This window comes from Rhagoletis pomonella, unplaced genomic scaffold (genome assembly GCF_013731165.1).
Source record: "Rhagoletis pomonella isolate Grant_MI unplaced genomic scaffold, Rhpom_1.0 Rhpom_scaffold_00006, whole genome shotgun sequence".
NCBI classification, from domain to species: Eukaryota; Metazoa; Arthropoda; class Insecta; order Diptera; family Tephritidae; genus Rhagoletis; species Rhagoletis pomonella.
Genome location: NW_023458560.1, coordinates 8,430,616 through 8,443,411, shown reverse-complemented (window position 1 = coordinate 8,443,411; position 12,796 = coordinate 8,430,616). Strand labels below are relative to the sequence as shown.

Genomic DNA, 12,796 nt, shown 5'->3' with positions numbered 1-12,796 from the left:
AATGCATATGTACATATGCGAGTGTTTATATGTTGTTTAACTTTTTCAGGTTTGTGCGAAATTTCAGCCTTTCGAAGCAAGCATTTCAGTTAGTACTGGAAGAAATTGCATTACCAGACGCAATTCGTAGTACTGCTGTGCAACCAGCCATAAAATTAGCTGCCACTTTGAACGTTTTGGCCAAGGGCAGCTACCAGCATGGAGCTGGAAACCAGTTTAATCTAGGCCTCGCTCAACCAACCGTCAGTCTCATCATTAAATAGTTGATACCTTTAATGGAGGAGAAACTTTGCTGCCAGTGGATAAAAATGCCAGACAACGACGAAAAATTACAAATAAAAGAGCATTTTTATACAAAGTTTCGTCTCCCTGGCGTAATAGGATGTGTTGATGGAACGCACATAGCAATAAGAACTCCAAGTGCTGAAGAACGCCCACATTTCTACAACAGGAAGGGTTTTTATAGTTTAAACACAATGGTGGTAAGTGGCATTAAACATTTCTATCCTACCTAATTTTTTTTTGCACTAAAGGTATGTGATCACAAAATGCGAATTAGGAGCATAGACCCGAGATATCCTGGATCATGTCATGACTCACTCATTTGGAGATCAAGTGACATAAGGTCATATTTACAAGCCCAATATAATAACGGAGAGCACAATACTTGGTTATTAGGTATTTTAAAACTTCCAATTTGTTTTAATAAACTGCAACATCTTTATTTAAGGAGATGCCGGTTACCCATTAGAGCCGTTTTTGATAACTCCATATAGAAGCGCAGGAGAAGGTACACACCAAAGTACATTCAATAAGTGCCATTCAAGGGCTCGAAACGTTGTTGAGAGAACTATTGGTGTGATGAAAAATCGTTTCCGTTGCCTTTTGAGCTCTCAGCGATTAATGTACGATTTTAATAAGGCGAAATCGATTATAAATATATGTGCAGCTTTGTACAATATTTGTATACATTTAGGAGAAGTTGCACAGGAGACGACCATAAATGAAGATAGTGAAGAAACAAGTATAGACACGACGTCACTGCCACCTGAGGATTTAACAGCTGCAAACATTAGAAATTCACTGATGAACACTCTGATTAATTAAAACTTATTTATGTTTTGCAATTCAGTCTTTTTTTATTCATAAAGTGTAAAATAAAAGTGTTAATTCAAAATTACTCTTAAGACTACTTTTTTAATTATTTCTTTCCAAAATGTTTAACTTCATTCTTTGTATTTTTAGTTTTTCCTGTTTAATGAGTATCTTTTCTTTCCTTTGTTGATTTTTGATTTTGCGTTGAGTTTCATTTTGCTCCAGTTCTTTTTTGTAAAGTCTTAGGCGTTCCTCCTCTAGTTTGAATCGCTTTCTTTCGTAGCGCTCTGTTTCTTTCAAATGGCCTTCTATACGTTTAAGTGAGTTTTTCACATCTTCATACAAATTACTCTGTACTTCAGTTTGCTTTTGAAGTAAAAGTTCCCGGTTCGTCGCCGAAGATGTTTTCTTTTGGGTTAGCCTTTCTTTGTTTGGTGCCGGGGGTGTTTTCGTTGAGTTTGTTCTTGAGGATGGAATATTCTCTCTATTTTCATCACTGTCATAAATTATAACGTTGGAGATTATTTCTATAGACTCTGAAGTATTACGGTCTACATTTGATTCGTTTAAAACTTGAGAGCTTGTGCACGGTTGGTCATCTGGTGGTGTAAAACATGCTAACCCTCCGGGATTAATTTGTTTATTAAATTGAACCAAATTAGCCACAGACTCCTCTAGTGGAGAAAGAATACGCTGCGTAAAAATTCCACCTCCTGTAGCCCTTGATTCGGAAGCGTTATGGCGCAGCTTGCTTTTTACTGCATATTTTAAATCATGCCAAACCTATTTGATTTTTATTTGTTTGAAAAAATAAAGTAAGATAATCAGTAATATTCAGAGTTATTCCAACTTTATCATTTATAACCTTTTGCCAACCGCTCCCATCACGAACTGGGGGGCCTAAGCTGTTGCATTTGGTTGCAATTTTTTTCCCACTCGGCTTTTACTTGGCTTTTGGTTAGCTCTTTATTCCAACCCATAGCCAGTAAAGGTTTTTTCTACTAAATATCCAACCATTTCTTCAAATTGTTGTTTATTCGTCACTTTCATTTTAAAAATTACGCACTAATGGTTATTTCCTCGACAAATAGAACGGTAATTGTAAAAATGGCGTTTATTTCTCGACGTTGCCGTATCGAATACTTTACACAATGCGACAAAAGTGCTGCCATGTCGAATGCCAGTCTTGTCGAGTCGTGAAATTTTGTCTAATTTACGACTTACGCAATGAGGGTGATTATGAAAACGGGTAGCGAGTCGTTCGATCTTTGGGCCCCTCATAAATCTCTTGTACACAAACGAAGGCGAAAAGATAATGATTATGGTCACCTACAAGATGAAATGAGTTTTTATTTAAAATGTTAAGTCCTAGAACTAAATAGGTTTCGACATATATAACTTAAACGGACATAACTTCCATCGAACCATGATATAAGTTCCATGGAAGTTATGTCTTGAAATTATTATCATCGATCGATTTTTGGCGCAGAATAAGGTAATTCCGCTTAAAACTTTTTTAACCCTAGAACACACACCCAGAAAATACCACGTAAACACACACCCGGGATACGTTTGTACCCGGGACCTTATTTTGCGGTTTTTTTAATGCTTATTCAACCGATTTCTATGATTTTTTTTTTGAAATGTATATTTTAATATATAACAAGTATTTTGTCTTTTGTTTCATTCGAATATTCCTACTGGTTCCAGCGATATGGGCAAATAAAGTCAGGACATGCAACAGTGGATTTTTGTTTTTGTTGTTGTCCTGATAAATGCAAAACAAAATAATATAATTTATAATAATATACTTGTAGAGTAACAACGAATACACATTTTGGTTTTTATTTCATTGAAATATTCTACCTGGTTCAAAAGATATGTGCAAAAAGGTCGCGCAAGGTATGGGTACGTAGGTAGCAAATACACTGGTATAACTGGTTTTTGTATTTTATATGCAGCTGCAAGGGTTGTTTTCACACGAGGTGTTGTTATAAATGCTGCCTGTTGATATTTTCATTATTGTTTTGGTGCTCAAAAGTGTAAGAAGTGAAAATATAAGTGAAAATAAATATAACTGAAACTATAAATAACTGGATACGAAATGACTTCAAGAAGAAACGAATATTTATCAAGTGCAGCATATAGAAGGTAAAAAATGTAAAATAAGCAACAATGTAAACATATACTAATTTTTTTTATTATGCAGGCTAACTGAGGAACAGCGAGAATCATATATACAATCTTTATTTGATGAAATTTGTGACGATGACGCTCCCTATGACTTTGACTCAGAAGATGAAGAAGAAATTCAAATCAATGACATTGGAATTGCTGATGACGATGCTGAAGTTTCGCAAAGTGCCGCAGAAGTATTACCTGATTATGCGGACTATGAGGATGATGAAGAAGACGATGAAGAAGAAGAAGTAGAAGAAGAAGTAGAAGAAAATAATGAATTACCTGCTAGTGCCGAAAAATTTGTTGCACGTGATGGTACTGAGTGGATGAAAGAACCAAATGTAAGTCGTCAGGTACTCAGACAAAATATTATAAGAGAACGTTCTGGACCAGCTAGATGCACTGAAATGTTGTCAATAGAGCAAACATTCAAATGTTTCATGAACGTTGAAATGGCTGATATAATTATGCGCCACACAAATAAGTTAGCAAAAGAAACTTATAATGCTTACAACAATGCGCATCCAAACACAACTCCTAAGTCATGGACGCCTGTGTCAATAACAGAGCTGTATGCATTTTTTGGCATACTTATTATGACTGGTGCGAACCATAGCAAGGAGAACATGTTCGAGATTTATGGAGCGTCAAAAACTATCCTTTATATCGCGCCACAATGGGAGTCAACCGTTTCTGTTCGTTATTGCGGTTCCTAAGATTTGACGATAAAAACACTCGTGCAACACGCTTACTAACTGATAAAGCAGCACCGATCAGTGAGTTGTGGACGATGATGAACAATAATCTTGCTGCACATTACAAGCCCAGCTCATGCTTGACGATTGATGAACAATTATTTCCTTACCGTGGACGCACACGGTTTACGCAGTACATACCGTCAAAACCTGCTAAATATGGTATCAAGGTTTGGTGGATTTGCGATGCCACAAATGCATATCCACTGCATGGACAAATATATACTGGCCAAGCAGAAACTGGTAGTGAAACGAACCAAGGCGAACGAGTGGTGAAGGATTTGTCTGCCAAATACCAAGGAAGTGGCCGAAACATTACAATGGACAATTTGTTTACGACCTTGCCAGTTGCAGAACTGCTTCTCACCTGGAAACTCACGATCATTGGAACTTTGCGCAAAAACAAATCATATATTCCTCAAGAAATGAAGCAGAACAAAAACAGGACAATTGGTTCAACGACATTTGGCTTCAAAAATAATGTGACAATGTGCTCTTATGTTCCCAAAAAAAATAAAGCAGTAATTTTGCTTTCGACCATGCATAATGATGCTGAAATAGCTGACAGTGGGAAACCTGAAATAATTGAATATTATAATCGTACCAAAGGTGGTGTTGATCGAATGGACCAAATGTTTGCGGAATATCCAACACAAAGACAAACAAAACGATGGCCACTAGCGATGTTCTTCAACATGTTGGACATTACAGCTCTTGCAGCCTACATTGTCCACGATTTGAATAACCCTATGTTGCCTTGGAGAACAAACAACAAGCGTAAGCAGATCCTGCGCAGCTTGGCTGAAGAATTGTGTATGCCCATTATTGAAGCCAGAGCCATAAATCGTCAAGTGACGCGAAATTTTTCGACTAAAATTGCTATTGAAGCATATTTCAACCGACCGGTGGAATCAATGGTGTCAACAGCAGCATCAACATCTGCCGCAGCGCGCACGCCAAAACCTGTGTCCGGATCTTGCTATTTATGTTACGCACAAGAGGAAAAACGCCGTAGAAAAACCAGAAAGCTGTGCGACAAATGTAAGAAGCCAATGTGTCTTGAACATTCGGTCACATCAACAAATTGCTCTATTTGCCATGATTTTCCTTAGATATAAGATGCATTTTTATAATTTTTATAATAAAAGTCAATAATATAATGTGTGAAATGAATATTTTTAATTTTTCAAATAAAAAAATAATATAAAAAATGTTTTTTTTTATTATTATGAGGATTTTTACTATTGGGGTACAAACGTATCCCGGGTGTGTGTTTACGTATATAATGTGTTTGGAAGGCTGTAGCTCCTGAACCAATGGTCCGATCTGGTTCAAATTTTGAATTTGAACTCAAAACTAAATAATATAGCGGTTCAAAAGTTACAACACTTCAAAGTTGAAAGTGGATACATTTGTACCCGGGTGTGTGTTCTAGGGTTAAAAACCATCAATGCTCCGAAATCCAAGACGATCCATGTATGCGAGATTATTGTGTTTACCACTTCTTCAACGAGATGAAAGAATGAATGGATATACGATTTTACTTTGCGTTGCATGAGAGTTGTCACCAGCGCTGCCAGGTTGACGTTTTTAACGTCATTTGGACGTTTTTTGTATCTTGTTGATGTTCGGACGTTTTTTGTGCAAAAATGGCGTTTTTAACTTCCCGGTAATTTTTTCCTGTTACTAAATCTTGTAAGTAGAACTGATTTTGAATTATTTTCTTAATAAATATTTGCAAGCTTTGTTTTTTGCTGCAGCTTCTTCAAAAGATATTTATCCTTTGGACACAAATGACTTAAATCCGATGCAAACCAAGCGTACGCGATTTTTTTTTGGATTCTGAGACTAAGGATCCCGCGTTCAAAGGCTGGTTTTGTAAACACTTGAGATTACGAGGCTTATTGCAATGTTTGCAATTGCACATTAAAAACCAAAGCCGGAAGAGCTGATCTATAGCAACACGCACGCTCGCAAAAGCACCAGAAAGCTGTAGCAGCATAAAAATTCAGAAAAAAGTAGGCGACTTTTTTAAGACTTAATTAAAAATGTAAATAACGTAAAAAAGGCTGAAATATTGCTATGCTCCTTCTTAGCAGAACGTAATTTACCATTTTCGACAACCGACCCCCTAACCAAATGTCTACAAGAGAAAGTAAAAGTATTAAAAGTCAACGCGATTCTTTAGCAACTTAAAACTTGCACATTATTACTCTGGAAAATAATGGGCTATCAAACTGCATACTCAAAAAAAAAATCTTAAAAATCTGAATAAAAAGTTGAAAATCTAGCTGAAACGTTGCAGATTTTTTATAATTTTTGCACAAAGTTTGAAATGTAGATTTGAAATGTAGATATGCTTGTTATATTATGAGCTAGGTTTTTATGGAAAAGGAATAAACATTAAATAAACCAAGAAAAACAGCCACAATCGATCAAAATATTGATGACTTAATCAGCTGATCACAAGTGTATGTATAAAATGAATTTTATATTAACGATCGAAAATCCGTTTACAATGAATTTTAAATGTGCTCTGTCGAAATGACATTTTAATATCCTTACATATATACTTATGTACCTTTGTATACAATAAAAGTTTAATAAGAACAATTCTGTGTGCATACATTTGAAAGAGACATTTTTGGGTAGGAAATTAAGTTTTTTCAGACCAATAGGGACGTTTTCTCATGCCGAAGACCTGGCAAAACTGACTGGAACTGACTAATGACTGCGTTGGATAATCGCTTGTATGCAAAGCCAATTAAACAGATTCGATATGTGGCAGTATGTGACCAACCGTACTTCTTTCGGAAGTACAGTACTTCTTTTTTGTTCTCCGATCTCATGGGAGCTAAATTCGTTCAAACCATTAAAGTCGCCGGGAACCGATGGCATCATACCTGCGAACTACGTGGTGACCGGGTACATCCCCAAGACTTGGAGTGTAGTCAGTGTTGTGTTCATCCCGAAGGCCGGAAAAGCCTCTCATGTTTCTCCTAGGGATTTTAGGCCTATCAGTCTGTCTTCGTTTTTGCTAAAACCGCTAGAGAGGTAGATAGACCTGTACATAAGAAACGCGATTCCTAGTGGCTATCTTTCAAGAGCTCAACATGCTTATTGCTAAAGTGGTCAGAGGAAGGCTTCACGCAGTACGGTCCTTCCTAGATATCGAGGGGCCTTCAACAATGTCACTCCAGAGGCAATAGTCAAGTCGATTCATAATCTGGTGGTGTAAACCAACCTAATAAGGCTTATCTACAGCTACAGCGTTTGCACTCAGCGCAGGGACAATAGTGGAACTCCGCAAGGTGGTGTTCTCGCTCCTTTGCTCTGGATTGCGGTTGTAAACGACGGTCTGCAGGTAACTAGGTGGGCGATCGACGGCGGCCTCGCAGTGAATCCCAGCAAAACGGAACTCGTCTTGTTTACCTGGAGCCTTTCCCTCGAGTGGATTTGTTCGTCTGTGGTTCTCAGACAGGGTCAAGTACTTAGGTTTGATCCTGTATAGGAAGCTGTCGTGGAAGCATAACATTGAGGAAAGGGTAAACAAGGCGTCGGTTGTTTTGTACTGCTGTATGGGAGCTATTAGCAAAGGGTAGATATTAGGAACCACACCTACACAGGCGCTTAACATCATGTTGAACACGGCGCCTGAGGATATTGCATATAGAATTTGAGCAGCGCGAACTGCTATAAGTCTAAGGGAAACCGGAACACATAGATTACATCGCCTCCGAAATGCCTCCGAGAAGCTCGTTCTCTACCTATATTCCCTCAAGAGAGGACTGGGTATGGCAGGGTATCTTTCAGGTGGAAATAGCTACCATCAAGGAAGCGGTAGACTCACTGCTAAAGGGTGTGATGGTGCATTAGAAATCTGTAAAGAAATATCTGACTTCTTTATCCATCGCGTCAGAGTACTACTTAGGTACTTCTGTTAGTTTATGTGACGAGTCACAGTGCCATCGCGGAAAACTGCGTAGCTGATGACCTGGAGTTAGAAAGGCACCCTTAAAACGTTATCTCCAGATAAGGAGCAACTAGGGACGCCTCTGTCCACCTGCGGTACACTCTTGGATGGTTGTGCCTAGTCTGAGCTCGGCGAGCGCTAGACTAAAACGCATACTTCGTACTCGCTATAATGAAATTGCATACTTTACTAAATACCTAATAAAGTGGACAAAATAAAGCGATGCTCCTTGTGTAGCATAAAACAGGAAAAGAAGACGTTTCTCCGCTGCAGCAAATGTTTTTATAAATCACTTTAAAATACTTTTTGCAGTGCAAGTAACGAGTAACCCATCGTAACCCCTTAAAGGTGCCGAATACAACGTTACCTCTCGAGAGCTAATGATAGGGGTTTTCACAGGCCATTGTGTAATTGATATTTACTCGGTAAGACTAGGAATTTCAATTGATCCGTTTTGTATCAGCTGTCAAGAGGAAGATGAGGTAGAATGATCTCCACACTTTATTTTAGACGGTCAAACCTTTGCGAGGCGAAGATGGAAGCATTTTGGCTCGCTCTTCTGAACTAACATTTAGCTCTCAGGTATCGAAATTCGCCGCATTCGAAATTCGGTAATCGACTCGCGGCGTAAACCTAACCCAGCCTTACCTGCACTTCTTTAAGCTATGAAATAGTTGGTAACATTAGGCAGTAAAAGATTGTCGTAAGCGTCATACGTTCGTGCGTAACATACGACAATCTTTTACCCAGGCGACGTTATGCAATTGCATATCTTGTAAAAGCCCGTTTGTGCTAAAAATAGTATCGCACAACACGTCTGTTCACTAAAATTTTTGAACAAGACTGAAAATGTTACAAAAATTCCACTTAAAATTTATCATGAAATGTACATAAAACAACAGCAATGTACATTCGCTTGGAATTCGCTGGAATTTGAATTTATTCGTGGAAATTCATGACTACGCATGAATTGTTCACACTAATTCACTCATATAGCAGCATTCTTCGCGAATGCATACAACCGCCCAGTAGAAATTTAATGCATACGACATCGCTGTTGGTGGCATGAGCTTGCTGCTGTGTATACATGCCAGTATAAATGAACCTTCATTTACATTTAACTCGTGTGGTTTCTCAGAGCGTATGCATACTCTAACCATACACTGGTACTACTGCTGTATGCATATGGCTGTATTAATGTTTCAAACATACAAAAATGCATTAATGGAACAGTATTAAAGCATTTTTACAAGATTGTATCCCCGTATGTAAATGCTACTTTTCTGATACATTTTAATATACGGGGACATACAAAAAAGTAGCATTTACATATGCAAATGCATATCTTGTAAAAGCCCGTTTCTGCTGAAAATAGTATCGCACAACACGTCCTTTCACTAAAATTTTTGTACAAGACTGAAAATATTACAAAAATTCCACTTCAAATTTACACTCCTAGTCAAAAGGTTAGACGCAACCTCACCTGCATCCTAAATGACTGTTTACGCTTTTGTAAAAAACGAAATTTAAAGAAAACAATCACACAGAAATGTGGTTCATTCAATGCATTTTCATATTTATTAACGAAAAAGAATAAAAATAAATAACACAAAACAAAATTCAAATGTTTCTACGAAGGTATTTAAAATAAGTTTTTTTTTTTTTGTCAATGAATAGACGCACTTAAGAAATTTTTTGATTTGTGTATGAACCGGGCTTTTTTGTATTTCAGATAGCTTAAATAAAATTAAATACGTTGTTTAGTAATGAGTGTTGCCACCTTTTTTGCTTATGACTTCAAAAATCCGGTCTTTCATAGAAGAATACAGGGTGTTTGGGTAGTCCAGTGAAATCACGCTCCAAGCAAGTTTAATTGCTATCTCCAATGAGACCTTGCGGGATAGCCAGCCCCACACATTTTCAATTATATTTAGGTCTGGAGAATACGGGGGCCAAGTCATTAATTTAACATTTTGACTTGAAATAAACGACTTTACGACTCGCGAGTTGTGAATAGGAGCGTTATCCTGTTGAAAAAGCCATGGCAATGGTCCAAAAAGATCTCTTATCTTTGGAAATACCGATTCTAATAAGGATTTGAAACGAACACCATTCATACTTTGCTCAATGAAAATTAAATCAATCGTTCCGTAAAACGTGATCGCTCCCCATACCATGACTCCGCCCTCACGACTATGATGTTGGCTTAGATAAAGTTCGTGTTTCCGCAAATCATGAAAGTAAAATTGGTATCCATCAGGGCCGTCTAAATTGAATCGTTTTTCATCGGTAAAGACGACTGAACGCCAATCATTGAAACGAGTATCAGTTTGTATAGTCCACGTCATATGATCTCTTGCAAATTGGAGTCTTTTCTGATTCCGAATAGCGCTGAGAGGTGGTTTCTTTTTAATTTTAAGTCTCTTGAGATGTTTTGCGTTAAAAATTGTTCGTTGAACAGTTGAAAGACTCACGTTTACTCCCGCTAATTCTTTAATTTTTGCAGCTGATTTTGTTGAATTGGAAGCGATTCTGAGAATATTTCGCACTTCTCTAGAACTTAAGGCTTTTTTTCTTCCTTTGAACCGGTTCCCATATGATTTTGGATCTTTTAAATATCTATCAACAGATCTGGAGCTGCGATTTATTTTTTCTGCTATCTTTCGGTTGGATAGTCCTTGGGAGTGGAAGAAATCGATTTTTTCACGTTCCAAGAGGCTCAAAACTTTTGCTTTACCCATATTTCGCGGAAATTTTTAATCAAACGAGTTGGTTTTGCAATTTTAATTTGATTCACGTCAAAATATTTGCAAACTTATCACACACCACTTTAAAATGTACACTGCGTCTATTTCAATGACTAACCAAAAGAGCACATGATTATTTAATCGTTTAGAAAACTGCCATAGCACAGCCAAATCGAAAATTCGCGACAGGTAATTTTTGGTCAAAGTTTGACTTCCAGTAAGCAAATTTTTGCTCACACCTGTTTTTAACTAAATCAGTTTGCTTTAAAGAAAAGTTAATGCGTCTATCCAATGACTAGGAGTGTATAAAGAAATACGACAACGTACATTCGCTAGAATTTGAATTTATTCGGGGAAATTCATAAATACGCATGAATTGTTCACACTAATTCTCTCATATAGCAAGCATTCTTCATGAATGCATACAACCGATTTCTACTGGGCGATTTCTACTGGGAATATAAAACTACACACTTACTTATATATATATGTATGTATGTATGAACATACATGCGAAAATGTACTCTCTTTAATCTGACGATTTTGTTCTTTCTTGTGGCGCATTTAGCGGGCTATATTTGCTGTTTCCCTGGTAGAATAACGTCGAATGACGCAAACGCTAGAAATTTCATGAAATATGATGATGAGATAGATTCGCCGCCGCCGCCGCCGCCACTGCATTGTGCGCGATTTTAGTGGATGCTATTTTTTAGTACGCTTATAGGGTATGCCTCGATTCAGTGCCAAACTTTGCCCTTTTTAAGAAGTCTCCAAGGTAGGTTTTGCAAATCGTCCGATTACGGCACATGTCCGTAATCAACTCGCTTTTGTATTTATCCAGAAATCAATGACTTGTCATTGGTTTGGGACAAGCTGGACTATTGACTGTCGTTTCTTGACTAATGAATTTGTCGTTTTAGCACTTTACGGTTTCACTAGTTGCAAAAAACGAGATTTTTATGGCGTTGTGCTCAATAGCCGTGCCCTAAAATATGCATTAAAAACTTGATTTGATGTAGGTACCAGCGATTCCAACTTGCGGGGAATTCCCCGATTTGCGGGGAACTGGTCTCGTTGCGGGGAATCGGGGAATTTCTGCCTTTTGCGGGGAATTTAGACTATTTAATTTTAGATCATTAAATAACTTATCTACCAAGAGTGCAGAGTATTTTTTGTAAAATTTTATTTTTAGTCACAATTTCAACTCTGCCAATTTCGCATGAATATTACTTACATTCATTTATATATACATATTAAATAATGCAATTACACAAGGCAACAGTGATTTTGTTGCGGCTGTTGATAGAACTCAATACTGTATATAAATCTTTTGAAGTTGATTTTTCCTCCTCACAGCACACTTTCATTATAATAATAATAATAGATTGGCGCTTACACATATGTTAGTGTTTCGCAGAGCTTCTCCTCCGATTTGTGGCGTGCGCCTTGATGTTGTCACACAAAGCGGAGGGATCTACCGTTTTACGCCGACTCCGAACGGCGATTGTATTTTTATGAGAAGCAGAAATACACTCGGAGGTTTGCCATTGCCTGCCGAGGGACGACCGTTGTTAAGAAAAATCCTTTATTTTTTTTTTGCGATGTCGCTTTGACCAGGGCTTGAACCCAAGTGATGCGGAGTGGAAGCGCGCACTGCTTACCACTACACCACAGCGGCCGACTTCAGACACTTTCATTACACTTCTTAATTATACTTATAAGTAAGTAAAAGAAATAGAACTAATTTGTTATTTGGTTTCCCATGTAACATTGTTAGCATTGAATAAACTATCCGTTTTGATATAACTCTAAAATCTTATATCCATAATGGTTTTCCATTACAGTTTATGTATTTGTTAAGATTATTATTTTTTGTTAAAATCTCTGTATTAGTCTGTAAGACAATTCGTTTTTGTTGACTAATTTTTTACTTGAAATAAAGAAATACTAAAGCTGTTTTGGAAAGAGTTTTTGTGCTGATTACGAATCCGTAAGTATAAAGTTTCCTTCAGGTCCAGATTTTGAGAAAACTAGGTCAAACTGTC

General features: G+C 37.4%; 1 protein-coding gene across 1 annotated transcript; it reads left to right on the top strand.

Moving 5' to 3' along the window:
* Positions 1-287: 287 nt before the first annotated feature.
* On the top strand, positions 288-1,107 carry LOC118741547 (putative nuclease HARBI1). Its single transcript, XM_036473546.1, has 3 exons — positions 288-482; positions 534-678; positions 731-1,107. Exons 1-3 carry the CDS (start codon positions 309-311, stop codon positions 1,105-1,107), a joined length of 696 nt encoding a protein of 231 aa, XP_036329439.1. The 5' UTR covers positions 288-308.
* Positions 1,108-12,796: the final 11,689 nt, after the last annotated feature.